The sequence below is a fragment of the Gallinula chloropus genome (genome assembly GCF_964237585.1).
Source record: "Gallinula chloropus genome assembly, chromosome: 3".
In the NCBI taxonomy this organism is placed as follows: Eukaryota; Metazoa; Chordata; class Aves; order Gruiformes; family Rallidae; genus Gallinula; species Gallinula chloropus.
This window is the reverse complement of record NC_140087.1, coordinates 57,276,935-57,304,399: the sequence shown is the minus strand read 5'-3', so window position 1 is coordinate 57,304,399 and position 27,465 is coordinate 57,276,935. Positions and strand designations below refer to the sequence as shown.

Genomic DNA, 27,465 nt, shown 5'->3' with positions numbered 1-27,465 from the left:
GACTGTGCCCTTTGCATTAAGGGAAGTGGGATAATGATGAAACATCTCAAAGAAAAAAACCAACCACCCACCCCAAAACATAACAAATGCACAAACCGATAAGCATATGAACACATCTTCAGTCTGTGGCTCCTGGATCACCCTTGAAGGTGTTACATGTGTCTAGAACTTTACTTAGAGTATAGCCATAATGTAAGATATGATAAGAGCTTGTTAGACTATTGCAAGCTCTTCTCTAGAAAACCTTGCAGACTCAGTAAGCATTTTTCTTCAAAGTAGAAGTCCTCTGTTTGCAATCCTTTTGTAGTTCTGAGGTTTTTTGGGAAAAAACACTAGCATATATATGGAATACATTTTAACTTTTCACTTAAAATCTGATAACTGAAAAGGAAAAAGTTTTTGAACTCGGATGTTTTTACTGAAGCATATTAGGCGGCCTTTCTTTTCAGCATCCTGAAACTGGATGTTTGAAAAGCTATCCCATGTAACTGAATAAGATATGATTCTATATTTCTGTGCTTGAGTTACAAGAAGACAGAGGAGTAAGTGCTTGCCAGCGATCTCCCAGTAGGCAAATGTAGATTGCGTACGTGCACTCTGGATTCTAGTAAGGCTGGCTTTTTGGTATTCCTTTATCTTCTGTTTGTATAATTCAGCAGAGTTTAAGTTACTCATCGGCTAGATGAGCAGACTCTGCTTCAGGCATTCACTTGTACCAGCATAGTTTGCTATCTGTGTGGCTGAGCTGCTAAGAGCAAATATTGCTTCAGCTACTTCTGCTGCCAGGCATCTACATGGCCATAAAGTGAATTTAATGATCTAAAACTTACCTAAAAGACATTTTAGGAATTAGGTGCCTTATAAAGACCTATCAAAGATAGGTCTCCAGGGAAAAAGTTCTGAGTAACTTTGCTAACTGTTTTATAGATCTGTCAGAAGGCAGCTTTCTGATGCCGCAGCTTAAGTCCACCATTTCTGAGGTGATACTTGAGTATGTTAGAATGCTAGAGTCCATACTACTATCTAGCATTTACACTAATGTAAAATACTAGTGTAATATTGTGTTCCTGTTAGAAATTCAGCCTTGAATAGTTCAAATGACTAATTGTCAATAAAAGATTGAACTGCAAGCTGCTGAAGGAAATTTTCACTAGAACTCCAAGTAAATTTATTTCACGATGTTTAGCTTTCTAAGAAACCCTGTTACTTCTAAAACATAGTGGAAATATGCCACTGCACTTTTTAACAAACCCATAATCAGTTAAACTGCTTCAGAAAAGACTAAAGCAATTAAATTGCTTAATAGAGTTTTTTGTTTAAAACTTTTGTCCATTCTCCTCCCTTTAACTGTTGTAATAATGAATGTGTTAATGCATCTTTCACATTTTGGGGCAGTGGGGAGGGAGACACAACAAATAACCCCCACACCCATAAAAACACAAATCAAGGCTTTGCCCAGTTTTGGTCGATGTACCATGTTTTTGTATAGAACCAAGAACCATCTAACAAATGCAGAGAGAATTCATGATCCTTTTATTACAACACATGAACAACTTTCTCTTTAGGATGAAAGGTGTACACAGTCTCAAGTAATAGCGTAGAAATTAACTCCTGCTTTAGCTTGGACTTCATCATGTATGTAGATTGAGGAGGAACTGTTTTGTGATGTAGCAGCACAATTAGTGCTGTCCCTTGGTCTGTGCTCTTTTATTCCTGGGAAAATCAGGTAACCTGTCAAGTGCTTCTTAGGAGGGGGTTGTTACCTTCCTTTTACGCTGTTGGGAATGTGCAGTTGGGAGGTTGCAGTATAGTAGCTAACCCGTGGTAAGCTGATGCTATCTATCAGTCTTTTCCTTCTCCATCTTTTACTTCTGCAAATCTACATCTTTTACTATCCATCTTCTGTGTGAGCCAGTTTACAGTTCTGGGGCATGGTATTGGCAACTGTAGTACTGTGATGTCATAAGGTCACTTATGACACAGTAGATTATAGCTCTTGTTGATGTTCAGGGAGTGGGTTGGTTTGTTTACTTGTTTTAAAGCAGCAGTTATTTGGTTGTCCATAAAAGGTCAGAGTCATAGCTGGTTGTGGAGCAGAATAAACCTAGTGTTTTTCTGGTGCTTTTCTGTCCAGAGTTGGGACAATTGCAAAGGACTGGATGTTGTAGTGCGTTTTGTTTTAAACATTAGGATTCAGCTTGAGGATCACTAGTGCTTTGCTACCAGGGTTAAGTTTGTACTTAATTGTCCAGCATCTGATGCCTGTCTGTCTGTAAAAGAACATAGTAGGGTTATTCAAATTGCTCTAGACAGAATATTTTTTATGTGTTTACTGTTGAATGTTGGCTTTAGCTCTTTAGCACAGATTGACTTACTGATGGCATTGGCTGTATAATCTTTGCCTTTGCAGAAAATACCACAAGCTTGCTGAAATTCACGTTCTTTTAGTGAAGGAATATTTAAGTTGTGCTGAATTTAAAAAACTGCTGTGATTTAAAAAAACTACTGCTACTAGTGTCTTAGTAGCAAAATTTATAGGCTTACTGAATTACCTCACTCAAATGTGAAGTGTTTACATACCCCAAAGAATCAAGGAGCCTAAGTAAAATGCTTAATACATCGCTTGTAATTTCAGTAAGCCTTTAATAGGAAGCATTCAGCTTTAAACTTGTGGTGTAATTCATCATCGGCAATCTAGATAAAACCATTTAATTTGTGTATGTGAGCATTTTCTACACATAAATTATTGGGGGATGGATATAATATCTTGTTATCCCAAAGCTGTATCATGGATATATGTCTCTTCCTATGGAAGAAAAAAATTTGTATGACTTATTTGGAGAAGTAAAAATCATTACTGTGCAGAAGTAAGTAGGAGTAGTGTCCCTTCTTTATGCATTGTTCAGTGGTGGTGTATATAATGCTTGTGCTTTGAGACACTGAGTACCTGTATTTCTTACTACTTAGAATTACTGTAGATAGAAGATAGAATAATGCTTGTCTTCTGCTCTGGTTTTGTGAGTCAAACTCTTGTAAAGGGAGATAGTGCTTGAAGAGTGTTCTGGTCATGCACAACAGTGCCCTGGTCACTGGTGTATTTAAGGGCGGATTAAGCTATTTCATGGCATTTTGTGAATCATGGCTGCCTGTGTTTTGTCGTTTTCCATAAGTTTTTGGATGTGGAAACAACATTTTAACTGTTGGGAGCGCTTTTGCCATGTAGTCCAGTACAGTGATTTAGGATACTTGCTGTTCAGTTACTTCAAAATGCCACTTCAGAGTTCATTAATGATTTGGTGGGTGCTGCTTAAGGTGTTGTTTCACAATACTCTGAGCAAATCTGAATTGGCAGCAGCTGCTGGTTTTGCATTTTGGGTGCTGTTACTTGTCTGATGCTGAAACTTCCTAAGCTGGTTCAGAGAGCTCAAGTGGCAGAAAATAACAGAATTTTTCTGGCTTTTCCTTGAACCATTTGTCCTGTTGTGATGCTTAACAGAGAATATTGGTCAAAATACAGGACTTGGGGCAGGCCTGAATTTTGCAGGCCTAAAACTTACTGAACCCCTACAACTATTCTTCTAACAGTAGCACAGTAGTCTGTTTTTTGAGCAGTTTCGTGTTTAGGATGCGCTTCGCCAGTTGAAGAATGCTCGTTAGCATTTGGAAGAGTCAAGCCATAGTGAAATGCTGTCATAGCTCCTTTGTTCATTTAGTGAGCTTAAAGTCAAAGTCTGCATGCAGTCTGTCCCCTTTATAATTCATTCAGCTCATCAGTGTGCTGTAATCAGTTTAAAATCATGAGTGTTACAATAAGGTTTGCATTTCCCTCATGTCTCAAACAAAGCTGGCTGTTATCCAGAATTCTTCCTGTGACAGTTCTTCCAGTGTACTGTCATGGTAACTTCTGTAAGATGCAGTTGGTTTATAAGATAAAACATGTAGTCCCTGATCCATGAAGGAATATGGGCATTTGCATCCTGTTCAAAACAATGAGTAGAGACCTGGCTACTGTTGTAGATAGCTAACAATTCAGATATGCCTATCTGCTATTTCTACGTTTTAAACTGAATTTCTGGTTAATGTTATAGAAACTACTTTTAAAGGAGCACATAATGATTCCTATTTCAGAAGAGCAGAAAGTTTTGCAACTGAATTTTATTGTCTTAGTTTTAAACTCTTCTGCTAAGCAAGCAGAATAAAGAGCTTATGAATTATAACACTGCACTTGATGGCTTTAAGTCTTGTCAAACACTCAAGGAGTGTGTTCTGTCACTTGAGCATGTGAATAAAATTCAGCAAATAGCACTGTTATGTTAGCAGGCATGCAGAAGCTATTCCTTCTGTTACTGAATTTAGGACTTGAATGCCAGGTAATAGCCTGGATGACTTAAGTGCTAGTCTGTTCTGTGAAGGAAATGGGGGGGGGGGGGGTAGAAATCTGATTCTTTGTTAGTATGAATCTTTAATATGGTGTTTAGAGAGTGTACTGAAAGGTCTTTTGATGTCCAGACATAGCTTTAGTTAAAGCACTTGGGTCTTAAAAAAAAAAAAAAAAAAAGACACGACTCTTTTATTCATGAAAAAGGGCATGTACAAATCTGTTGTAAACCATCTGGGGTAGTTAACTACTTTCTTTGTTTCTTTCTAGGAAATACCAAAATAAAACAGATGTTGTGTCCTGTACTGTTATCTCAAGGTTTTGCAAGTCATTCTGTTATGTGCTTCGTGGCAGCAGGAATGTAAACTAATTCTTTCAGCACTGAACTAGAACCTTGACAAGGTTGCAATTACAGGTAAGAACACATTTTGCCACCTGGAAACTTAGAGGAGGTAATAATCACTGATGGGGTTTTAATTTGCATTTTGTAATTTACCAAGAATTTAAGAGAAATTTCAGAACAGATCAGGTAAAAGGAAGTGGTTTTTTTCTTCTTTAAATTAGTTGGAATTTTGGTTAATGTTATTTTTACTAGGGAGAAATATAAATTTAGCTTTGCTGTAGTACAAAGCACAGTTGAAATTGAAGAAACACAAAATTTTCAACACCTAAATGTATGCTGAGCCAGATTTTGAGGAAGGTATTTTCTTAAACAAAAGACTGTATAGTGCTAGTCAGTAAGTCATGAAGTGTTTTGTGCCACGATGTGCAGAGATCAGCTTGCCATCTGTGTGTGGCTTTTCCCCCTCTAAGTTTGTACTTAAATGCTCTAATAGCAGCAGTGCTGTTTAAGTTACGCTTTTTTAATCAGTTGCAGAAAATCTCTAAATTTTTTACAAGTCCACTGTAGCTCCAAGTCTTGAATGACCTTTTCAAGGGGAAAGGTTGACGTCTTCTTTCATGTCAGTGAAAATGTTTTGGCTGCTAACTTTCTATCATAACTTTATCTGACAGTGATGAAGATAACTCTTGTCCCACTACTCAATCACTATCTCCTCAACCTGTGTGTAAGGCACTAGAAATCAATGTTCCTTTATTCAGCCTTCTTTTTAAAAAAGGATAAATTCAAGGCCAAGTGCAAGGTCCTGCACGTGGGTCAGGGCAATCCCAAGCACAGCTACAGGCTGGGCAGAGAATGGATTGAGAGCAGCCCTGATGAGGAATTGGGGGTGTTGGTGGATGAAAAGCTCGACATGAGCCAGCAGTGTGTGCTCGCAGCCCAGAAGGCCAACCGTATCCTGGGCTGTATCAAAAACAGTGTGACCGGCAGGTCGAGGAAGATGGTTCTCCCTCTCTGCTGTGGAGACCCCCACCTGGAGTACTGTGTCCAGCTCTGGGGTCCCCAGTGCAGGAAAGATACTGAGCTGTTGGAACAAGTCCAGTGGAGGGCCACAAAGATAATCACAGGGTTGGAGCACCTTTCCTACACCCGCGCCCCCCCTCCCAGTAGTGTTCAAGGCCAGGTTGGATGGGGCTTTGGGCAGTCTGGACAGAGACATCCTCCACTAGACCATGGTTAAAGAAAACCATACACCACTATGAATAAATGTCGTAGTTTGTTTTGGTTTGTGTGTTTCTGAATCATTTATTCCTGTGTGTTGAAGGTTATCTGTGGAATATTACTGTATGTGTTCAGTTTGCAGAATTAGGATCAAGTCAAGGCCTTTCAGTCTTGACATCACATTTTGGTATCTTTGACAGGAAGAGTTGCTTGCTTTAAGGCTGCATCTGTCAGTAGTGGCAGGACAAGAGTCTGCACTGTTGATATCAAGCAGTCTAATATGTCTTATTCTGAAGTTGGATGATGGATAGGTCAGTTGCTGGTTTGTGCCAAGGAGGTGGCATTGATCTGCAGGTAGAACTGAAGAAAAGTTTAAATGTGTTTGTGTTTTGAGGTGGGGTTTTTTTGTTACTGTTGTCTTGATTGAATTGTTTCATTTAATGTGATGTAACAGGTTGAAAAAAAGTCACAACTCTTGTATTGTGCAAGTCATGAGCTAATTTATGTTGGAATGGACCTCTAGCACTCATCTAGCCTGACCCTTGTTTCTGGCTTCTTCAGATTTGTGTGTGAATCAACAGGTCACCCTTCAGTTATGTAAATAAATGGTTTAGTGTTTTATTGTGGTTTTGCAGACCTACTGGAGAACACTTAATCTGGTCTTTCAGACCTGTTTGGGAACAATTTATTTATGATATAAATTGGTGATTCATTGCTGCCTTATTCTCACAAAAATGCATCTGAAGCTTTTAGTAAAGAAACACTGAAAGAAGTAAGAGAAGTTGTCTGAACTGCCTAAATCTAGTATAGGGGGAATTCAGTTTGTTTGCATGCTGTTTCATGGAAATGAATAAAATTTTTCAATTTTAATACCCACAGTGTATTGGCTAAACTTTGGTTCTTTCTCCCAAATTTTACATGAAGTTTCTTTAATAAAAACCTGGTTGGTGCTGTTTAGATTCATGATTGAAGAGGAGCAAAAAAAGTTAGTCTCTTACTAAATTTAGAGTACCAAAAAAAGTGATTCTACAGAGACATAACTAGAAACTTTGCGGGAATGATCACTTTTATACCAAGTCAGTGTTTTGTAGTATCCAAGTGCCACACGTGTGTCTGTTTTGAATAGCCCATTAAACAAGAACGTGCTTGTTGGCTATGGGAAGTATAAGCGGATAGAGGCAAACAAAAGGAATTTCAATTAATATAGTGTATAAATCTTCTCATAGTATGGTCAGTGGAGATAAACAAAAGTACGGTCTTCTGGGTGTTATAATAAAGCTACATCTAGTTGCAGAGTTTGAGTTAGGGATAAAAATGTGACTTTGGTGTCAACCCTGAACAGGTAATTTAACCATTTCGCTCACATGCACCAAACACCTACTTCAAGAAAATGGTGTGAGAGCATAAATATTGGCTTATGCAGAGCTATCTTGGCTCTTACAGACTTTAGCCTTCATTCTGTTCCCTTTGAGGTGCAGAAGCAAGTCTTGTTTGCTCTGTACTGTCTGGGCCCAGTGTTCTTGTACTTGGTGAACCAGCTTGGTAATTTATGCATCTTATTTGTCACTTTTTGTATGGTTAATCTGTAACTGATAAGATACTTGCAGGTAATTAAGGGGATTGAATTTCCCAGATTTCGTAGTGTTTGGAGGTGATATTGGTAAAGAAGACCTGAAGTTATTACCTGTAAAACTTAAGATGAGTGGTATTAATTAAGTGGTTGACTACAGTAGCAGGTTTCTTACAGAGAATGGCACTATTCCTCTTAAGTCCATAACTGTGGTGGCCAAGTGAACTAAGGGCTGCTTGCTGTCAGAAGTCATGCTGGCAAGCAGAGAATTGTGTAGCTAACAAGGAATAACCACATTTATTCAGGATCTGAGTTGACCACAAAACTGTGTGAAGTTGTGTTCTGCAACTTACATAAGGGTCAATCTGCATGATAGACTTGGTGACAGTAAAAATCCAGCAACCTGGGCACTGGTGGCCATGTACTATGTGCTGTGATTGCAAAGCTAGATTCAGAGCGAAGTTTTCTTCGTAGTTCATCTTGAGTATCTGAGGTATGATCTCTAACTTTGCACCTACCAAACAGCTTTCCAGAAAAATAAGAAGCTACAGCGTAGGAGTGTGCAGCTCATGAATGAGACAGATGGTTGCCATATAAGCTGTGCTGGAGGATCTGCAGTTACCTAGCCTCATTAATGCTTTAATAAGGTGCAAGAAAGCAGAATACGAAAAGAATCCATGGAAAGACATGGGTTGTACACACTTTTATGGTTTTAAAAACACAGCTAAAAGGGTTATAGCTCTTAACCTAATTTCTGGTGCTCCTTTATGTTCTTTCCCACTGTCTCCCATGCTGAAGGTTACTGCCACCATGGATATGCTGTCTAAGCTGCTGACTTACAAACCTTGATATGGTCAAAGTCGAAGTTTCAAAATACTAAAGCTGACTTTGTACCTCTTGAGCGAAACAGTTCAGACAGTAAGGACAAACACGTCATCCAGCACTTCTGAAAGAAAAGAGATTGCTAGCATGATGTAGTGGTGAGTAGCTGAGGCAGAGCAGAAGTGATAATACGGCATTGCTACTGCTTTTGAAGAGATGTGAGTCCCAAGTGTTACATTATGCCTGTGATTGGGCTGTACCTCTGGACCAGTTTGAAGTCACCGAAGCATGTTCTCAAATCTTCATCTCCTTTTGAACTTGTTGTTTGAAAAGTAGTGTGGTGGGGGAATGTTGTGTGTTTGGTTATTGCTTCTTTTCCCCCGACTTTTGTAACAATAAGGATGCAGAAGTTAATTTCGCAGTTACAGCTGTAGGTCCTAGACATGTAGTCTACCTGGTGATGGGGATAACTTTCAAAATATTTGAAATTCCTGGGTTAAAAGCCTGTTGGGCTGTTTTTGTGTCATCCTGGCAGGAAATGTTTTTGCTAGTAGGCTCTATATTGAAGGTTTATATTGATGTTAATTTCTTTGTGTCAGTATCTTTAGTCAGCTGAGATCCTTCCTGATGGTGATTCCCATGGCCACAGATTATTTAAAACAAACAAAAAAGCCTCAAAACAAATAAACCCCATTGTGAGCAGACATGAATGGTAGTAACTGTCCTTTCATGTAGTTAATTTTTAAGAGGAAGTAAAATATTCAGATCTCATTCTTAGATTCCTGTAATTGCCGTTTGACTTTGCTAGTACTTCTGGCCACATGAAGTAGCTGTCACAGCCAAAAGTAGAGTTCTTACTCAAGAATTCAGTAACGATTTGCCTACTATAAATTTACAGTGTCAGCATTTTTGAGGTCAGTAAGTCAGAAGCTGGGATCAGAAATAAAGATCTTTAAAAGCTGGTTTCACTCATCAAGTGAACTTGTAGCTCTGACATGTCTGTCCCTGTGTGGAGCAAGGAGTTGGACTTGATGATCCTTACGGATCCCTTCCAACTTAGGATATTGTATGGTTCTAACTGGTAGCTATGGTGATAATATAATGATAGTATTTTGTAAGTAAACACAAAAGTAATAAAAGATTGCTTAGAATATTTTGTCACTCTTTGATGGGTAAGTTGAAGGGTACAGGGAATCTTTATGAACGACAAAACTATCTATGGTGTATCTAGATTCAAGTAATGTGTAGAGTATCTACATATGCATTAGAGTGCAAGATAAGGACAGAAGAGTGATCTGCCTCCTGAGACTAGGTTTGAATTTTTTTACTTAAATCAGAAAAGTTACTTCTTCCTGCATGTTCATTAAGCTTTGAAGTTGTCACAGATATTTTCATTATTTTTATCACATCTTTAATATCTAGTGCAACATTTTCTCCCTTGAAACGTCATTCTTTTTTTATAGCAGGAGCACATGTGCTTTGTAACAGGAAACTCTGGCAGTGTTTCTTTTCCACAGCACTGACTTATTAAAAATGACTGGCCTGTTGAGTGAACCTTCCTGAGGAAGAGACGTTTTACAGTGTGGTTTTATGACCTAAGCCCAAAAGATTGGTGTTGGACCATTCTCATTATAGGAAAGATATGTATGTTTTCTTTTATATACACTTGTCTGTGTGTATATATATGTATATATATACATATATATAAAACCACAACACTTAATGCTGAGGTCACAGGCTTTTGCAGTTAGATAGGTTTGGTTTTTTTCATCAGTGATGTGATTTTTATTTTTTTTCCCCTCCCCACTTTTAATTTGTAAGAGCGTAAGGACATACTTAATTGAAGGATTCTCACACAAGGTCTGAAATGTTGGAGTACTTAGGTAATTCTGACAGCATTTCAGTTGTGTCTTACACTTTACCAGCACGGAGTGGTTTTATGTGTTTTAAATAGTTTTATATTATGTGTAACTTGTGAATGGATGGTCACCAGCTATTAAAATCCTTTCACAGATCTCTTACTGATGTTGGTTGAACTACTAAGCTAGGTGGAACTTGCTCAGGTCTTCACTGAGAACATCAGTTGCTGAGAGCTCTAAGAGTACTTGTTTGTGGTGGTGTGTAGCTCTACCTTCCTTTACTTTTATGATGCAATTTGACACTGATTCTTTGGTCTTTTTTCAAGGCAAAATCAGATCTTTCAAGGGAACAGGTTGGGAAAAGCATTTTGGCTGTATTATCTCACCAAGTAATGAATACCTCACTTGTGTTGCTTCCCCTGATTCAGTGTTGCAAATACTTTTTTCAAGTAGAGCGAAAAATAATTATGCAAATAATTGAGCAGAAAGTAACTTACTGCTTTCACTGCAAGTTACATAGTGTGAAGCCTAAAATGCATAATATTTTAACATTGTGTATTCATTTTGTCTTCACCTTTGTTATCACCCAGTTAGGGGCCAGTAGATGGTGTCTACAGAGATAAAGAATTAAAAAAATACTTGTGGTCTATTGTGCTTTAGATTCTTTAGATAATATCAGAAAATTGAACTAATTGGGAAGGTGGGTGAAGTTTAGGATGGATAGTTTGCCTGAAAGGGCTTAATGACTTTTCAAGTCTTAAAAGTATGAAAGGTATTTTGAGAACATTAGATGTGAGTTTGAAGTCATTCTATACCTGTTTTTTAGATCAGGAATTAGACGTACCATTATTTGCGAAATTGGTACTTCTGGTTATGCTTTATAAAATCTAGCTTGAGGACTCCTAAAAACTTCATATGGAGTGAAATTGTCAATATCCTTTGAGCATGCTCTATTTGTTTGATTTTACTATAGATTCTGCAGCTGAGGATGTGTACCTTGTGCGTGGAATTCCTTTTCTGGAGAGCATAAAAGGCCCAAGACACTTCAGTGTCACATGATGACTACAGATAGTTTACTAAATATGAGGCTTGTGTTATAAATCAGACTTCTTGATATCAGGAGATTGGTACGTGGTGACAGTTAATTGTCATGCAAGTGTAGGGTACCTTATTAAATGACAAATGATCAGAAAACCATGGTAGTATCTCACAGCTGAACGGTGATAACATTTATACTATCCATGCAAAACCTCAATTTCTAGCTAAATGTTTTAGAAACCATCTCTTCTAGCAACTATTTATAAATACGGAGTCTCATTAGTGTGTTATGCCATGTCAGAACAGTTAATTCAAAGACTTGTAATTAGAACGTGGTATAGTACTGTTGAAGTCCTAGCATTTCTCAGTTGATTTGACTTAGGTCCTTTCTCTCATACTGTTTCTTTACAAAGAAGGAAAAAAAAAAAGTTATGATGTTCAGGCTCTCACAGCAGCACATTGTTCCACTTGCATAATGTTAGTAGCACCTGAATCAAAAGCCATTAAACCTAAATTAAGACAGTAAAACTAGACTAAAAAGTATGCCAGGTAAGGAGTTGCTGCAGTATTTGAGGAAGTTTGCCAAAATTTGTATTAAAGTAAGAGTGGGAGAGACATATCAAAAGAAGCATGACTGGTGAGCAAACTACTGGGGTCTGTGGAGTGTTTGAGATCATGGGCAGTTCATGGAGGTCATTGTAGTAGAAGTCTGGATCATCTAGATGAAAGTCTTAAAATTTATCCTAAAAAAGTAAGGTAAGGTGTAGAATCTAACTGTAATCTTTTCCTCAATGCATTGTACTAGTCTTTCTGTCTCTCCTGTCAGAGTAAGCTGTGTATGCTGAAAACGTCTTTAGATAAGTGGGATGGTAGAAGTAAGGGCTTGCTAATATCTCTTTCTGACCTGGTAACAAATTCTTAAACCACAGCTAGATTATCATGACTCTGCAGGCTTGGGTGCTGGTGTGTCTTGGTGGGTGCTGGTGTGTCTTGGTGGGTGCTGGTGTGTCTTGGTGGGTGCTGGTGTGTCTTGGTGGGTGCTGGTGTGTCTTGGTGGGTGCTGTTGATTTGCTGCTCAGGATCAGTCATGGTAGAATTCCCTCAAATTGTTTTTGTATGAAGATTGCTATAACTTTCACATTCAGTCACTAAGGGTTTTGTAGAGCACTTTTAGCATGATCAGAGGTTGTGGTATCTCAGTCTCTGAAGTTCCCAGGAGAAGTACTATGGGATCCATGGATTAAAGAATGTATCCTCTTACGACTTTGAAAAGTAGAAGGTAGTTTAGTACAGGAGAGGAAGTCAGAAGTCCTCCAAAGTTTCAGTATAGATTACTTGTGTTTTTATCTGCAAGCGTGCTTGCTGGAGATGGTTATTTCATATATATTTCAAAGTAGGTCTCTGAATACTGAACTTCTAACTTTGTGGATTTTTTTCTTCCCTTAGCTCATATCTCTTGTAACTGGATACATTTTAAAATCAAGATTAATGTATCTTTGATCTTAAAAATCACATGTAAATACACAGATGTCGTTTAGGGATGGTAAAAATGGAAATGTTTTACAAAGAGCTAAGTATAACTTATGAAGAGAATTCTGTGAGAAGTTTTCTTGGATCAAAATGGGATTTGCCACCTTGTTTCCTTTGGCAGATGGTCTGCATTCCCCTATTGTCACTTTTGCCATGCTTTACAAGAGGACAGAAGTAGAACAATACATGCAAAACTAGTGAGTCCTTCTTTATGAAATACTAGTTTTTCTTCATGCCACAGTAGAGCTGGGAGGAGAATAGGAGTCATGGTTGGTTTTTTTAGCATGGAGCAGTTACTGCAGAAAATGACAAATTTGTCAGGGCTGCGAAGGTATGTGAGCTTCTCTGCTGTCATGTGGAAAGCCTTTAATTTTGATGAAGTAGCTCTTTAAAAGACAACACCCCACCAAAAGTGTAAATTCACACTTCATGTAACTTAATTACTTTTTTCCTGTTATAATGGTTGACTTCAGCACGTGCGCATGCTTTATCATTTGCTTCATAAAGAAACAGGAAGGGACAACAAAGCTTACACGGAGTGTTGGTTTTATAAGTAAGATATTTCTTCTCTGTTTTCCAGATTCAATATTGCATAAACATGGGTGCATTTTTGGATAAACCAAAAACTGAGAAACATAATGCTCATGGTGCAGGGAATGGCTTGCGTTACGGCCTCAGCAGTATGCAGGGGTGGCGAGTGGAAATGGAAGATGCTCACACGGCTGTTGTAGGTATTCCCCATGGCTTAGAGGACTGGTCCTTCTTTGCTGTCTATGATGGGCACGCGGGATCTCGTGTTGCAAATTACTGCTCCACGCACTTACTAGAACACATCACTAACAACGAAGACTTTAGGGCGACAGAAAAACCTGGATCTGCTCTTGAACCTTCAGTGGAAAATGTCAAGAGTGGAATCAGAACTGGCTTTTTGAAAATTGATGAGTATATGCGCAATTTCTCAGACCTCAGAAATGGGATGGACAGAAGTGGCTCAACAGCAGTGGGAGTTATGATTTCACCTGAGCATGTATACTTTATCAATTGTGGTGATTCACGTGCTGTTCTCTATAGGAATGGACAAGTCTGTTTTTCAACACAGGATCACAAACCTTGCAACCCAAGGGAGAAGGAGCGAATCCAGAACGCAGGAGGCAGTGTAATGATTCAGCGTGTTAATGGTTCATTGGCAGTTTCTCGAGCTCTGGGGGACTATGACTACAAATGTGTTGATGGTAAAGGCCCTACAGAACAACTTGTTTCTCCAGAGCCTGAGGTTTGTGAAATTTTAAGGGCAGAAGAAGATGAGTTTATCATCTTGGCTTGTGATGGAATCTGGGATGTAATGAGCAATGAAGAGCTCTGTGAATTTGTTAAGTCTAGACTTGAAGTATCAGATGACCTGGAAAAAGTGTGCAATTGGGTAGTGGACACTTGTTTACATAAGGTATGTAACACTGGTTTTCTCCAAGCAGCTGCTCTAAAATGATCTTCTGACTAGATGGATACAGTTCCTGGCTTACTATTCCTCTTCTCCCTCTTCCTTCCCTCAAACTTCTGTACCCATTTGACTATATATCCTTGCTGAAGAATATAAAGCCTTATCCCTTGTTGCTGGAGTGGTCATAGCAATTGCAAAAATAAAGGTTTATTATTTTCCCAGATAATGTTTGCATACAGTTCCAGTTCTAAACTTTGTTTCCAAATATAAAAAATGAAAATAAATTTTGTGTGAGGTATTTCAGTTTGTTATTGTCCTTTCAAGTTGGGCAGTGTTCATGTCCTTTTGCATAAAACCAGTGTTTGCACCATCTCCTCTTCAAGGTGTGCTTTGTTCATCATCTGAAGTGTTGTCCTCAGCTCAGCGTTGTAGCTTCTTGTCATTTTCAAATTCAGGGTTTGTTAGAAGCAGCTACAGGTCAGTCCACAAGTGTTTCATAAGGATAACATTTCCAGCATTCCCTGAAAAGTACAACTCCCACTAGTTCCTTTGTTAGGCCACAGACCAAGTATGCCATTTTGAGGAAAATACTAAAACTCAGAATTGTAATGCTCAGTAATAAGTTGGGTTTTTTTTTGGAGGGTTGTTGTGGCCTTTTTTCAGAAATAAGGTTGTGTTCCAGCAGGTACTATATGTTCTGTGATTGGTTTAAATGCTGTGGCTTTTCTGACCAAGCATTTAACCAGCCTTGTGAAAGGATGGCCACTTCAGGGTACTTTCAGTAAAACTGAGCCCTGACCTCATTTTATTTTGTGAGATCAGAGCCTGGATCTCTGCTGTTGTAACCATAATAGAATGTTATCCTCTGTCTTCAGGGTGTGAATTACAGCACTCAGTATTAACTGCTGTAAAAGACAGGTGTCCCCGCATGCCTGGTACAAAAGGGAATGTAGAATAACTCCTGAGTAGTTCTGCCGGAGTTGAATCTGGTATCGGGTTGCTACTTAATTTCTTCAGGAGTTGTGGTAGATGATAGTAACTATCTGACAGATTGGGTTTACGCAGAAACAATGTGCAGTAACTAGTGGCACGTTTTTTTGGTAGTAGGGTAAGATCTTGATTTCAAACCAGGAGATTATGGTTTTCCTGGATGGCCTTCTAAGGGACTGGGATGCTGTGTTCTTAAACTTGAATGTGAATTGTAATTTTGAAAGCTAAATATGAGTGGGAAATTTGTATCAGACCTTACTAGTGAAGAACTGGCATTGAAGTTAGTACCTGAAAAAGCTGTTGGCTGATGCTGCTGAGAACAATAGTCTGTAAGGTCAGCTTGGCCATATTAAATGAATTCCTACTTTGCACTTCTTTTCTTTAAGGTGCTGTGTATGACATTCTGATAAACAGACTTGTAATTAATGTTATGTCTTGTGTGAATGCTCCTAATTTATAGCTGGAACTAGTTATTCTACTAGCTAAGGATAAGTAGTCTGCATTTCATTTTGCAAAGTTGTTTTTTAACTTAAGGTAATGTTAAATGACTGATTTCTGACCTGTTTCCTTGATACTGTTTTTGAAAAGCTAATGTGTAAATAAGTCCATTAAATATTTTAAACTTTAAGACTAAGACTGCACAATAAAAATCAGTAAACTAATTCTAATGAGTAGTTCAGTTGGGAAGCTTAGAGGTTCTTCTCAAAATGCAATCAAACACCCCCCCACCCCACCCCCCCCTTTATTGCAAGGTTTCTTTTTCCAGTTATAGCTTTGGTACTGTATTTGGAACAAGTAATAATGTGACTGCAATAGAAAAATGAAGAGTAACACCTTAAAGATTCTAACTCTTCTCTTTTCTTTGTCATATAGGGGAGTCGTGATAACATGAGTATCGTTCTAGTTTGTTTTTCAAATGCTCCTAAGGTCTCAGATGAGGCAGTGAAAAAAGATGCTGAGCTGGATAAGTACTTGGAATCACGGGTTGAAGGTAAGAAATCAGTTTTGTTCATTAGAAATGCTGTTCTTGAGCATGAAAATGAAAATGCTGAAAACTGATCCAGGTAACTACAGGCTTGTCAGTTTGACCTTAGTGCTGGGGAAGATCATGGAATGGGTTGAGTGCTGTCATACAGGACATGCATGGCAACCAAGTGGTCAGGCCCAGTCAGCGTGGGTTTATGAAAGGCAAGTCCCGCAAAACTAACCTGATCACCTTCTCTGACAAGGTGACCTGCTTAGTGAATGAGGGAAAGGCTGTGGATGTTGTGTACCTTGACTTTAGCAAAGCCTTTGACACCATTTCTCACAGCATTCTGCTTGAGTAACTGTCTACCACTGACCTGTACAGGCACATTGTCTGCTGTGTTAATAAACAGCTGGATGCTACAATTACCTGAAAAGAGGTTGTAGAGAGATGGGTGTTGGTCTCAGTGACAGATGATAGGGTGAGGGGGAACGGCCTCAGGCGGTGCAGGGCAGGTTTAGATTAGACATTGGGAAAAAATTCTTCACACAAAGGGTTGTCAGGCATTGGAACAGGCTGCCCAGCGGAATTGCTTGAGTCACCGGTCCTGGGTGTATTTACCAGAAGGGTAGATGAAGTGGGTATGTGTTTAGTAGAAGGCAGATATGGTTGGACTCGATCTCAAAGGTCTTTTCCAACCTAGTCATTCTATGATGCCATGATATATTGGGCCAAATTCAGAGTTGGTTACTGCTCTGAATTTTGTGTCAGGAAAAATGTTTTAAGTCGTGTGGCTCATTTATCCTGGTGTTCCACGACCATTTTCTTAATGTGAGCTTTTTGTTGTTACTTTTCTCTTTACGGGTCAAGATGCAACCACTGACCTTGCAATGTATTACATCAGCTAAGTAAATTCTGATATTGTTAACATCTTGCTTATAAAATATCATTAAAGGGGATACTTGGAATACCTGCTCCCTTCCTGTGTGAAAATTTTTCACAAAAAGAAAAAGCTCCATCAGGTTTTCATGAAGGAACAACTTAATTATCCAAGCTTTAGCTGCTTTGAATTAACACAGATGATGTAGTTATTCATCCCAATAACTTTGCACTTTTGTGGAAAAAAAATATCAAAATACCTATGAATACAACAGTCTTAAATCATTCCTTTAGATTCTGAATGCTTGCTATCTAGTGTATATGTGTGAATAAAAACCACATAATCATCTAGAACTTTCATGGGGTACTAAACTTAATTGCTAACTGGTTTTATTTGGTCATTGAACAAAGGTTGAATGCAACTTCTTTCCGTAAGCAGAAACAGTGAAAGGGAAGTGGCTTGGTTAAGAATTAAATACTTGCCCGTGTGTATTTATTGATTGTCTGCAATATTCTTAATGACAGAAAAAATGTCAACTGAAGCAGGCTTTCAAACTGTTGCTTTGAACTTAAAATCTTTTGTCACTGGTTCAGGCTCTTCTAAGATCTGACTACATCTGTATGTAGTGGCCTGTGGGTCTCTTCAATCTTCTCAATTATTCCAGTGATCCAGGTGTAGCTCAGATTTCATAGAAGTGATTGGAGTTCAGGGCTGATAGTGAGACTTGGCCTTTTTTATAATATTGTTCTTATATTGGCACAGGTCTTTGCAGAGCAACCCAGGCACGAAAATAAGGGAGTTTACAAATGTTGCCAGGATAATACTGTGAAGTAGAATCATTGGGGAGAAACAGTTAGGAGGCTTTGAAAGCCTTGTTTTTTTTAAACTCCTGTAGTCTTGTCAGAAGAGTATTGAAGCACTGTCACCCACTAAGGTGATACAGCTTATTAACCTGTAAGTTACCAGTTATAGCAACAGTATTCAAGACAAGAGTTTACTGAAGAGAAACCTAGCCAAGAACCTGTACCTGTTGTTGACTAGATTAGGATGTTCTGATCGCTAGATCCAAGGTAAACTGTGCTTTATGAAGAAGTGAATCCTTGGTAGATGGATAATGAGTTATGTAGCTGCCTCAGATGTATTTGCAAGTGCTGAGTGGTTTAGCTTTATCCTCTAATATTGCTGTTCTGATGGTACTTTTCTGTGTTCATATTTTAAAAAAAAAGTGATCTTGCCAGTCTACAAGTCTGTTCAGAAGAGTTTTGTGGAAGTAATTTTGAATTTGGGTGCCAAGATGATCTCAAGCCACCATCTTGAGACTGTAGCAAGGTCTCGATGATGTAAATCACAGCTCTGGCCACTGAATGCCTGAGCTTGAGCATTTTTATAAAAGAAGGTATGACTGACAAAACTTTCTCAATGTGGATCCAGAAAATTTCTAGGCACCCAAATACAGTGTGTATAATCTATAGACGTAAAATTCTTGATCTCCTTTCTTACAACTCTTCGAGAATTATTAGTACAGGAGTCCAGCATTATCACATATGACATAAATGCCACTTATTTGTGTGTTGGCTTTGGTTTATCTGATTATCCAAGATGCCTGCTGGCTTTTTAACATGTTGCAATGTATAGTGAAAAGACTGATCTAGTATGCTTTCTTGAGAAAATATTTCATATTAATATAAGTAACATTAGGTATAATACGAAGCACTGTGTGGATTCATGGAGATCAAGAATCTTCTGAGAGTGTACAACAGTGAAAATCACACATTCATGACTTTTCTTAACACTAATTCAGTGTAAAATGCAAGTGACATGGAAATGCATGTTGCTGCCCCTGTAACCTCGTTGCTGTGGGCAGCTGTTAATTTTGCCACTTTAGTATCAGAAATTCTCAAACTTAATGCTAGGAACAACACCATAGACACTTTCATAACTTTATTTTTGTGTGAAAAAGGTTTGAAAATAACTTGTTTTTTTATCTAGATATCTTTTTTTTATTGCACTCGTTCTTAACCAAAATTGGTAAAATTAGACATTTTTCGGTGCTTATGTCAGTGTTCCAGTAATCTAGATGGCTGATGTAACAGAACTTAATCTTTAAATATATAATAAGGCCTTCAGGGCACAATGCAGGTTATGTCTGAATGCGCTGGTGTTGCCTGTGATGTCTTTTCCTCCTGTTTAAATGGGACCTAAACTGAAGTGGCTTGCATATTTGTAGCTTCTGTTGAGACTAAAGAGAGCTAATGGTCACTTCAGATGCTAACTCTAGGCTGTTTCTCAGAACTTGGCTTACATCCCAGGCTTCCTAGATGACACTAGTTAAGATAAATACCTATTATCTGCCTATGTCTGAGTAGAGTACATGAGCTGTTAATAGGCTCTGGGAGAGAGCCAGGAGCAGTTACCTTCACTGACAGCAGTCAGGTGTGTACACAGTGCATATGAGGTACTATTCCCAGCTCCTTGGTGGCTTCTCTCTATTAGCAAATAGGTGAAGAACTATAGAACTGCAGTGTACTTGCTTACTTCCATGGAAAATGAATAGAAAAGCTGACAAATAATTTCTCATCAGAGTGACTGGATTAGCCGAGAACGATGTAGGAAGCACTATTTGCTAGTAGCAATGCTGTGGCTTAGTATTATTGAGTTACTACTTTAACCTATCACAACAACTTGTTAGCAGAAGTGGGTTGTAGCTACTTAACAAATAGCACAGCCGAAGCAAGCGGAGAGTTTGTAGTCTGAACTGATGCAGATCTATTTTGAATGTGGCTCAAAATGATTAAGCTTAAGTGCTCCAGAGAAATGAGTTGCTGCAAAGCTCGGACATCAGTTGCGTCAGCTCCTGATGTTTGTTTTTTTTTTTGTCTCTGAGTTCTTCATGTCATTCTGTGTTCTGCTAATTGGTCTGAGTGCAAGGCCTTTGAATGTCAAGTATTTAGCAAGGAATGAGAGTTGGCATATCTATGATCTCAAGTGTTGGGAGTAGTAAAGAAGAGTTTTGTAGGTGGGAACATCTTTTTAATCGGGAAAGGACAACTGCCATAATCAGTTTTGCATTAGTCTTTAGACCAAATGTAGTCTGGAAAACATTCCATAAAAGAGCTGTACCTGAAAGATTTAAACTGCCTTTCAGTCTATAAACCCAAAGCCTGATAGACAAATTGTGATGTTGATAATATGGACTTGATCATACCCTCTAGTTAGTTTTTCAAAAGGCAGAATTTATTTCTTTAGATGTGTTCTAAATATAGTTACACCTTAGGGTGGTTGTCTGCGGGAACTGTATTCCTTATAGTGTATCTGTAGTTGTGTTGTGTTCTGAGGCTGTGAACATGGTAAATTAGGCAGCTGAGTTCAAGAATCCGTGTTCGGTTACAGCAAGTGATTGTCTACAGTGAGTGTCTGTAGTAGATGTACTAAAAGTTTAAAGTACCAGACTAGATGGTGACTGTTTCTTTCAAAAGGCAAATAACAGATATGATTTATGTTAAATCTTGTGCAACCATGTTTCTTTCTCTTAGAGCTAACAGCTCACAAGTTATGTGCCATTGATTGATTGGCTATTAACAATTTTATACCTGTAGTAAAAACGTTCTGAAACAAATCAGCTTATCTTAGAACTTTTGAGCTGCAAAGATGGAGATGTCAAAAAGAGAAGCTGTGAGTTCTCTGATACTCTCATTTTTCAGTGACTCATTTGAATCAGGGCAACATTGGCACTTAGTTTTAGAGGTCCCAAATGATTTTATACTGTTCTAATTTGATCAATGATATTTGTCCCTAATGAATGTGCACTATTCAGCATGGAATATTTTTCTATTCTCTTGTGGTCCTTAGAAAAAGACAACAGGATTTTTCACTGCTATGCTCAAGCATTTTAAACTTTGGCTTGGAGAGAAAGGTGGTGTTTGAGGCATGGTGTTACTTGAGGCATACTTTTGTTTGTTTAAAACAATTAAAAAGTTTGTGTTCAGAATCAGTTTAATACATGTACAACACTTGTAGTTTGTACATTCCAAAGCAGAATGCAGAGGTCCTGTGTATTTGTACAGCAAGTGGAGTTAGTAGTTCCATAAGATTTTTCCTGGGTTACTAAAACAAAACAGTTACTGTTTTAATACCAAACCAGAGTTTTTGTTCTACCAGAGATTTTTGGAGTTTTGTTTGTGGGTTGTTTGTTGGGTTTTTTAAACAAACTCAGTGAACAATTTACAGATATTTCTAGTGGAACAACTGTATACCCAAGCTCTTTTGCTAGTTTGGGTCTTGAATTTGACAGAATGTGGGTAACTGCATTCTGAAGCTGCCCGTTCAAGAGTATTCTGAAATACTTACGCGATTCTAGCTGACAGGTTGTGATCAAGTCATTTATGGTTGTGAGGAGAGCCATGCCTGTTTTGAGTCACTTAATTTTCAAAGTAATGCAGATGTGTTGGATAGTAGTTAAGTTATACTTTGTCAGTCTTTTATTGCTGCCCCTTTCAAATGCTACTTTCTGATCTCTGTACTTATCTAACTTTGAGATGCGAAATTCTGTCACAAAGCAAGCTAGGCACAGAATTCGATTAAGGTATATCAGACGTGGACTTTAAAACCAACCAACCCCAAATCATAAACAGGGGTGTGTGTTCCATGGAGACTTAAATAGTCTTAACAGTACTTGAATATTCAGTGTAGTGAGTTGGATGGTACATATTATATATGTGGAATAAATACCATATATAAAACTCCTTGTTGTAACTTGTAGCTGGAGGTCAGAGGAGATGCTGGAACAAAGAAAACTTGTAATGCTGTTGCAATGAGGATTCGTTTTACATTGAAATGAAATTGAATTTTCACAATGGTTATCTCTGCATTGTTAGGCTTTTGGTGAAAAATATTTTAGGACTAAAGTAGTAGTAGACTTTTAGTCAACTACCATGGATTTGCATGTATCAGGAAACTATTCTTCTAAGCATCTGAATTACACTAGCAATGCAGGTATAAAAGAATCTGCAGTTGTTTTGCGCATTCAGGGGGAAAAATAACTCTAGGGTTATGCTTAGCATCATAGATGTGAAAGTGAAAACGTTGTAAATGTCTGTAAATCTGTTGCTGAAAACATTTGGGTTTTTTCTAGTGGCCTTTGAAGGAAATCCACAGTGTGTATCTGCTAACTGATGTGTAACGAAAAAAGGTCATGCTTGGTCACTTGCCTTTTTTCCTCTGTTTTTCTATTAGGAAGTGGTATTTTTAATAAAGGGAAGACATTCTGGATGAAATTATTTGCCCTATTATCAGGGAAAGATGAAGGAGAGAATTCCACCAGAATTCCTGATTTACTTGTAGAAGTGGAGAGAAATTGCTTGTGGTTCAGTGCAGGATACCCTGAGAAGTAAATCTATACAGCAGAGTTTTCCAGCAGTCCTTGGATGTGATTGCTTTAATTCTTTAAGAAGATATAAAGATCTTATGTTTCTGTTAATATTTAGCAATTGCCTGCTTCTGTAGCTTTTTTTCTTATTTCTTGCTATTTGTCTACTTTTTGTATGTATAGCACCAGAAGTGGTCTTGGTGTAAAGAGTAGTAAGTGCATGTTTCTGTTCAGATATGACTGAGCAAAAATTACATTATAGTGGAGCAGTCTATCTGTAACTAGGTAGAACAGCACAAAAAGAACTTGTGGCTGATTTGTGTGAATGTGTATGGAAGAAGTGATCCAAGTCCTAAGATTCAAGTGTATTCAGCTGTCACTTCCTTTGCTAGCCATGATTCATTCCTAATGGATGGGTGCATGGTAATATACATAAAATTTCACAGAAGATGGTTTAATTACTTCTAGTAGTAGTATACCCAGCCTGTTCATTGCAGAGACTGTGGTGCTGACTTAAAATTGGGGCTTAGAAGCACCGTGTTACATTTAGTACAGGATAGTATAAATATTATAAAAGTAGAATTGCTTTGTGGGGAGGCTTTCTGCAGATCTCCCTGATAGCAGGTAATTGAATACTTTGCAAGCACTTTGTAGACATCAAGAGAGGCTTAAAGACAGGCTACTTGGGATGCAGTCTTTCATGTAGATAGGTGATGTGCTTTTTCCTAACTTCAGAAATTGAAATGGTAGCTGCCTCTAGCTTTACTTCCTGGTTACAAATCAGGCATCCAGAGCATAGTCAGTCAGTTGTAAAAAATTCAGGTGATTTGTTTATCTTTGTTTAGTAGCCTAGATACAGACTGACCAAGGTTGGGTTTTAGGATGATATTTGAGCAGATCCGTTCTCCTTAATTCTTTTATGACTCAGACAATTTTTATGTAGAACAGTGTCTACAGGAAATGGCACTTAGTTTCTTAATTTAACTGATTTTTCAGGAAAAACAGAATCTTTCTTAAAAAGTGGCACATATATACAACTACAATTCATAGATAATTTAGGGAGCCTTTTTCTGCCATGATAGTAGTTGAATGACTAGAGGTTGGTGACTGGATGACAGTAGTGTTACGTGAGCATACATGCAGCTATTACATATTCACCTTACAGCAACTTTGAATAAGAGCATGTGGAGGTTGACTTTGGTTTAGGTACTTGGTGTCCGAGACAGAATCTGCTAGCACTGGACTTGTGATACTTCTGATTTGAAAATGGAATATCATCGTATTAATTATTCATCATCAGTTCTATATACTTTTCTGTCCACTTGAGTGATAACGGGCCATTTCATATGCATCTCTATTGCATGTTTATGCATCAGAGGTTCAGGGCTTTGAAAATACAAGGTATCACTTGCAATGAAGTATGCCTGAACTTGTGGGATGCATTGGCTTTATGGCACTTAACGTCTGAGTATGTGTCGCAATGCAGCAGAAGGTAACTGAACCTAACTCTTTCTGGAAGAGAACACGCTGCCATCTCCAGGGTATTTCATCCCCTCATTGTCGATTTCCAAGTTTCTCTGAGAGAGGATGACTAGCAAGCATACTGGAAAAGAGGGCTGTGGGTTTGAGTTGTTTTGTTCCACCATGCAAAGACTGTTACCTAAAAGTAAAGAAAGCTTTCCTGTTTACATGTTTTGTAGTGTTTCTATTGAACAATTGTATCTTACATTGTAGTGTCTTAAGGAATGGGTGGGATTGAGTAATCTAAGGACTTCTTCTGTTTTTAAATTAGAAATTATGGAAAAATCTGGTGAAGAAGGAATGCCTGATCTTGCTCATGTTATTCGTATTTTAACTGCGGAGAATATCCCTAATTTACCACCAGGAGGTGGTTTAGCTGGCAAGTGAGTATACTACTGGAATTTCTTCAACTGTTTAATTAACTTAAATAAATACTTCTGCTTAATTATTTTAAAGCTTTCTTACTGTACTGGTATACCCAAAGAAATAGTGGTGTTTTTATTTTAAGGTAGCTTGCTTTTGCACTGCATAAACATGCTGTGTCACTGTTCCCATTCTGGAATGGTAAGAGGAAACTGATCATATACTTGTACATAGCATACAGTTTATTATTTCCATATGGCTACTTTAAAAATAAATATCTATTCTTGGCCTTTAACTGCTTTATTTACATTATTGATAGTTCTTAACTGTTGTATCAAAATGCTGAGCCAGTTTTCCTGATGTCATGTTCCCTCCATGACCTAGTGTCTGGTAGAAGTTTGGGTCAGTGTTTGCTTCCTCAACAAACTTTCTCGCATGAAGATTGTCTTACTTTGTTTAGTCTTAAACTGAATGTTAGGTAAGCAAGAATATTCAACTAGGGTATGCATTTTAATTTCTTAATTGGTATAAACATTCGGAAATTATATTGGTTTTCTGAGGCTAATAGTGCTGTTCTAACAACCAATTTAGGATTGCATAAACAATTATTAAATTGGAATTCCCCAACGGTGAGACCTGTTATTGCACTTTGGTATAGGTCATGTTGCTTCTGGAATCTTCGTATTTTTCAAAATACAAAGTCCTGTCCTCTGAGCATTTGTGTACACATCTAATTTCCTTATGTGTACTTATTAATAAAGCACTGTTTGCTGTGATATTTTTTTTTATAGCCTTAAAAGTACCTGTGCATTCGGGGCCTTTATATCCACTCGTGTGCATTCCAGGCATTCAGAGGAGTTGTGGTGTGCCTATTCTTAGTGCTTCCCCACTGCTGAATAATGAGTTGGTGTGTGTTGTTTTGCTCATTGATAACTGCCATGCACACAGCTTTGGTACTGTTGAACCTTTGCATATAATTTGTATTTTAATTTGTTGTGACCCAGGTTACTTTTTCAAGAGGCTTAGGTTGAGAATTTGCCTTCTGATGCCTTTCTCTTCATTTTGACTTGTAAAGTCCTGCTTTACAGGAAACTGACTTCAGGAGGTGTACCTGCAGCAGCTTCTAAAGAACCTGCCAGACAATATTGAGTAATGCTTTCCTGACCTTTGAACTTAGCACAAAGAGAGGCAATGAAGTATTGAGTTAACTTTTACTTGCAGGATTGAACTCCCAAATGGAAGCTTTGAAAAAGTGTGACTACACAACACAAACCACATACAGTGTAACTTTTACTTTTGTCCTAAAATGAGAATATCCTTTGTCTTGAGATCTTTATCCTGTAATCTTACTAGGACATGAAGAATTCACACTTTGTCTTTTGGTTTGAACTTCTAAGACCTGGCTGAAACAAGTTGACAGAAGGCTTGTATGTGGCTGACATCCTTGATTTTAGCATCAGTTATAGACACCCGTGTGTTTTTATTATGCCTGAGCAGGAGGAAGGCAATGTGATGCTACCTTTACTAGTGCAACCCTCAGGAACCTCTGAAGTAGCTCCACTTCTGTTGGCATTGTATACTTCCTTCAAGCATCTCACTTGTGTAGAAGCCTGCATTGGCACATTCTTTTGGGGCAGGAGATCTAAAGGTGTTGATTCTGCTGGTGGTGGTGTTTTATCCTTTCAAATCTTACTCTTCAGAAAGACTGGCTTCTGGCTTGAGTCAGATTCCCCTGTAACTTCAAATCCTCAAAAGAATGGTCACTTGTTGCTGAAGAAAATAAAAGTTCTGAGCCACCCTGTTATAGGTGTTTGTACTTCCACTCAACATCCTGCTCCTGAGCTTTCCCTTCAAAAGAACATACAAAGAAATATGCTGTTCAAAGAAAGAAGAATGATATGATTTTCAAAGATAGGAAAATTCCCAAGGCCTTGATTTTTAAGCCTAATTTAAACCCTCTGCAGTGGCTCCCTGCTGCTTCTATGGCAGCTTTGCTTGGACTGTCCACATGTCTTCTGTAACAGTGTGAGATGCAACTGCTTTCCACAGCACAGACATTTAGTCAGAATTGTGCCATTCCACCTTCACTAAACATGGAAGTAAATGGAGAGCACACTTCTCCTGTATCATCTGCATAAAGATTGAATTTCATCTTGCTGGAAAAGTCTTCAGTCAGTGCTGATGGATCCCCATGCTAGCTCAGCTGTGCAATCCTTCCAGAATTCTTATAGTGCTGTCTTTAGCTGATGTGCCCTTGGAGAAGTTGTATTCTTCAGTAGATTTCAGGCATAACTTTTTAAAATGTCACTCCCAATTCAATACTAAATTTCTTTCTGGGAGCTCATTCAGATGCAGCCCAACACATTTGTGTATAAACAAGCACAAATTACATATACAGCTGTGTCTTGAAGCTGCAGGTTGTTGAGTGTATCTGTTGGGCCTTCTTCCACTTGTGGTGTGATGTGTCTAGGTAAATGCTGATTTCATCAAGATATGTTGCTTCTGAACACATGATAGCAGGATGTCTTTTCAGTGTTGTAGATTAGTTGTCATCCTGAGATTTCATGCACTGTCCCTTGCATTCACTGGTCCACAGAGCATCTAGAATTCCGAGTATTTTACTAGGTATTGTTTTAAATGCTGGGTCATGACTAGAAAAAATCTTCTGATGCTGCACACTAGATACTGAGATGACCTGATTAATTTGCTTCGTCTCAAAAGTCAAAGTACTTGCAGAATTCCATTAAAAGGACAAACTCTTCCATATTGAATGTGCATTTACTTACATGGAATGAACACAAGACCTTGTCATACTAGATTAGCCCAAATACTGTTCTGGATCTGTATCCTGTCTTCAGGATAGGTAAGAGTAGATGCCCAGGGAAGAATATAAAACTGGGGAAAAAATACTTCCCTTAGTACTAGTTTTCAGCAGAGGTGCTTACTGATCCTCAGGAAGTTATGTACTTAGTGACTTAAGAATTTCTTTTCTGTGAAGTTTGTGTTCAGAATGAGCCTCATGACACTTTCAGCATCCTCAGTTTTCTGGGGCAGAAAAAGCTTTGTTCTGTCCAAGTCACCAGTCTGTATTTTTGAGACATTCGCTTCTGTCTTCATCCAGTGCCATTGTGCTCTTTGTCTTGAAGAATCAACAGTTAGTGCTTACCCCCCCAGAGTCTTTAA

The 27,465-nt window shown here is 38.2% G+C and overlaps 1 protein-coding gene across 3 annotated transcripts in view; it reads left to right on the top strand.

The window, feature by feature from the left end:
• Positions 1–27,465, top strand: part of PPM1B (protein phosphatase, Mg2+/Mn2+ dependent 1B) — a 58,780-nt gene that overhangs the window by 21,027 nt on the left and 10,288 nt on the right. For all 3 annotated transcript variants that reach the window (XM_084261797.1, XM_084261796.1, XM_084261795.1), the window contains 4 exons: positions 4,649–4,793; positions 13,339–14,202; positions 16,060–16,177; positions 24,191–24,302. In XM_084261797.1, the coding sequence (XP_084117923.1) occupies positions 13,357–14,202; positions 16,060–16,177; positions 24,191–24,302 (1,076 nt within the window). In that variant the 5' untranslated portion in view covers positions 4,649–4,793; positions 13,339–13,356. The remainder of the gene's footprint in view (positions 1–4,648; positions 4,794–13,338; positions 14,203–16,059; positions 16,178–24,190; positions 24,303–27,465) is intronic.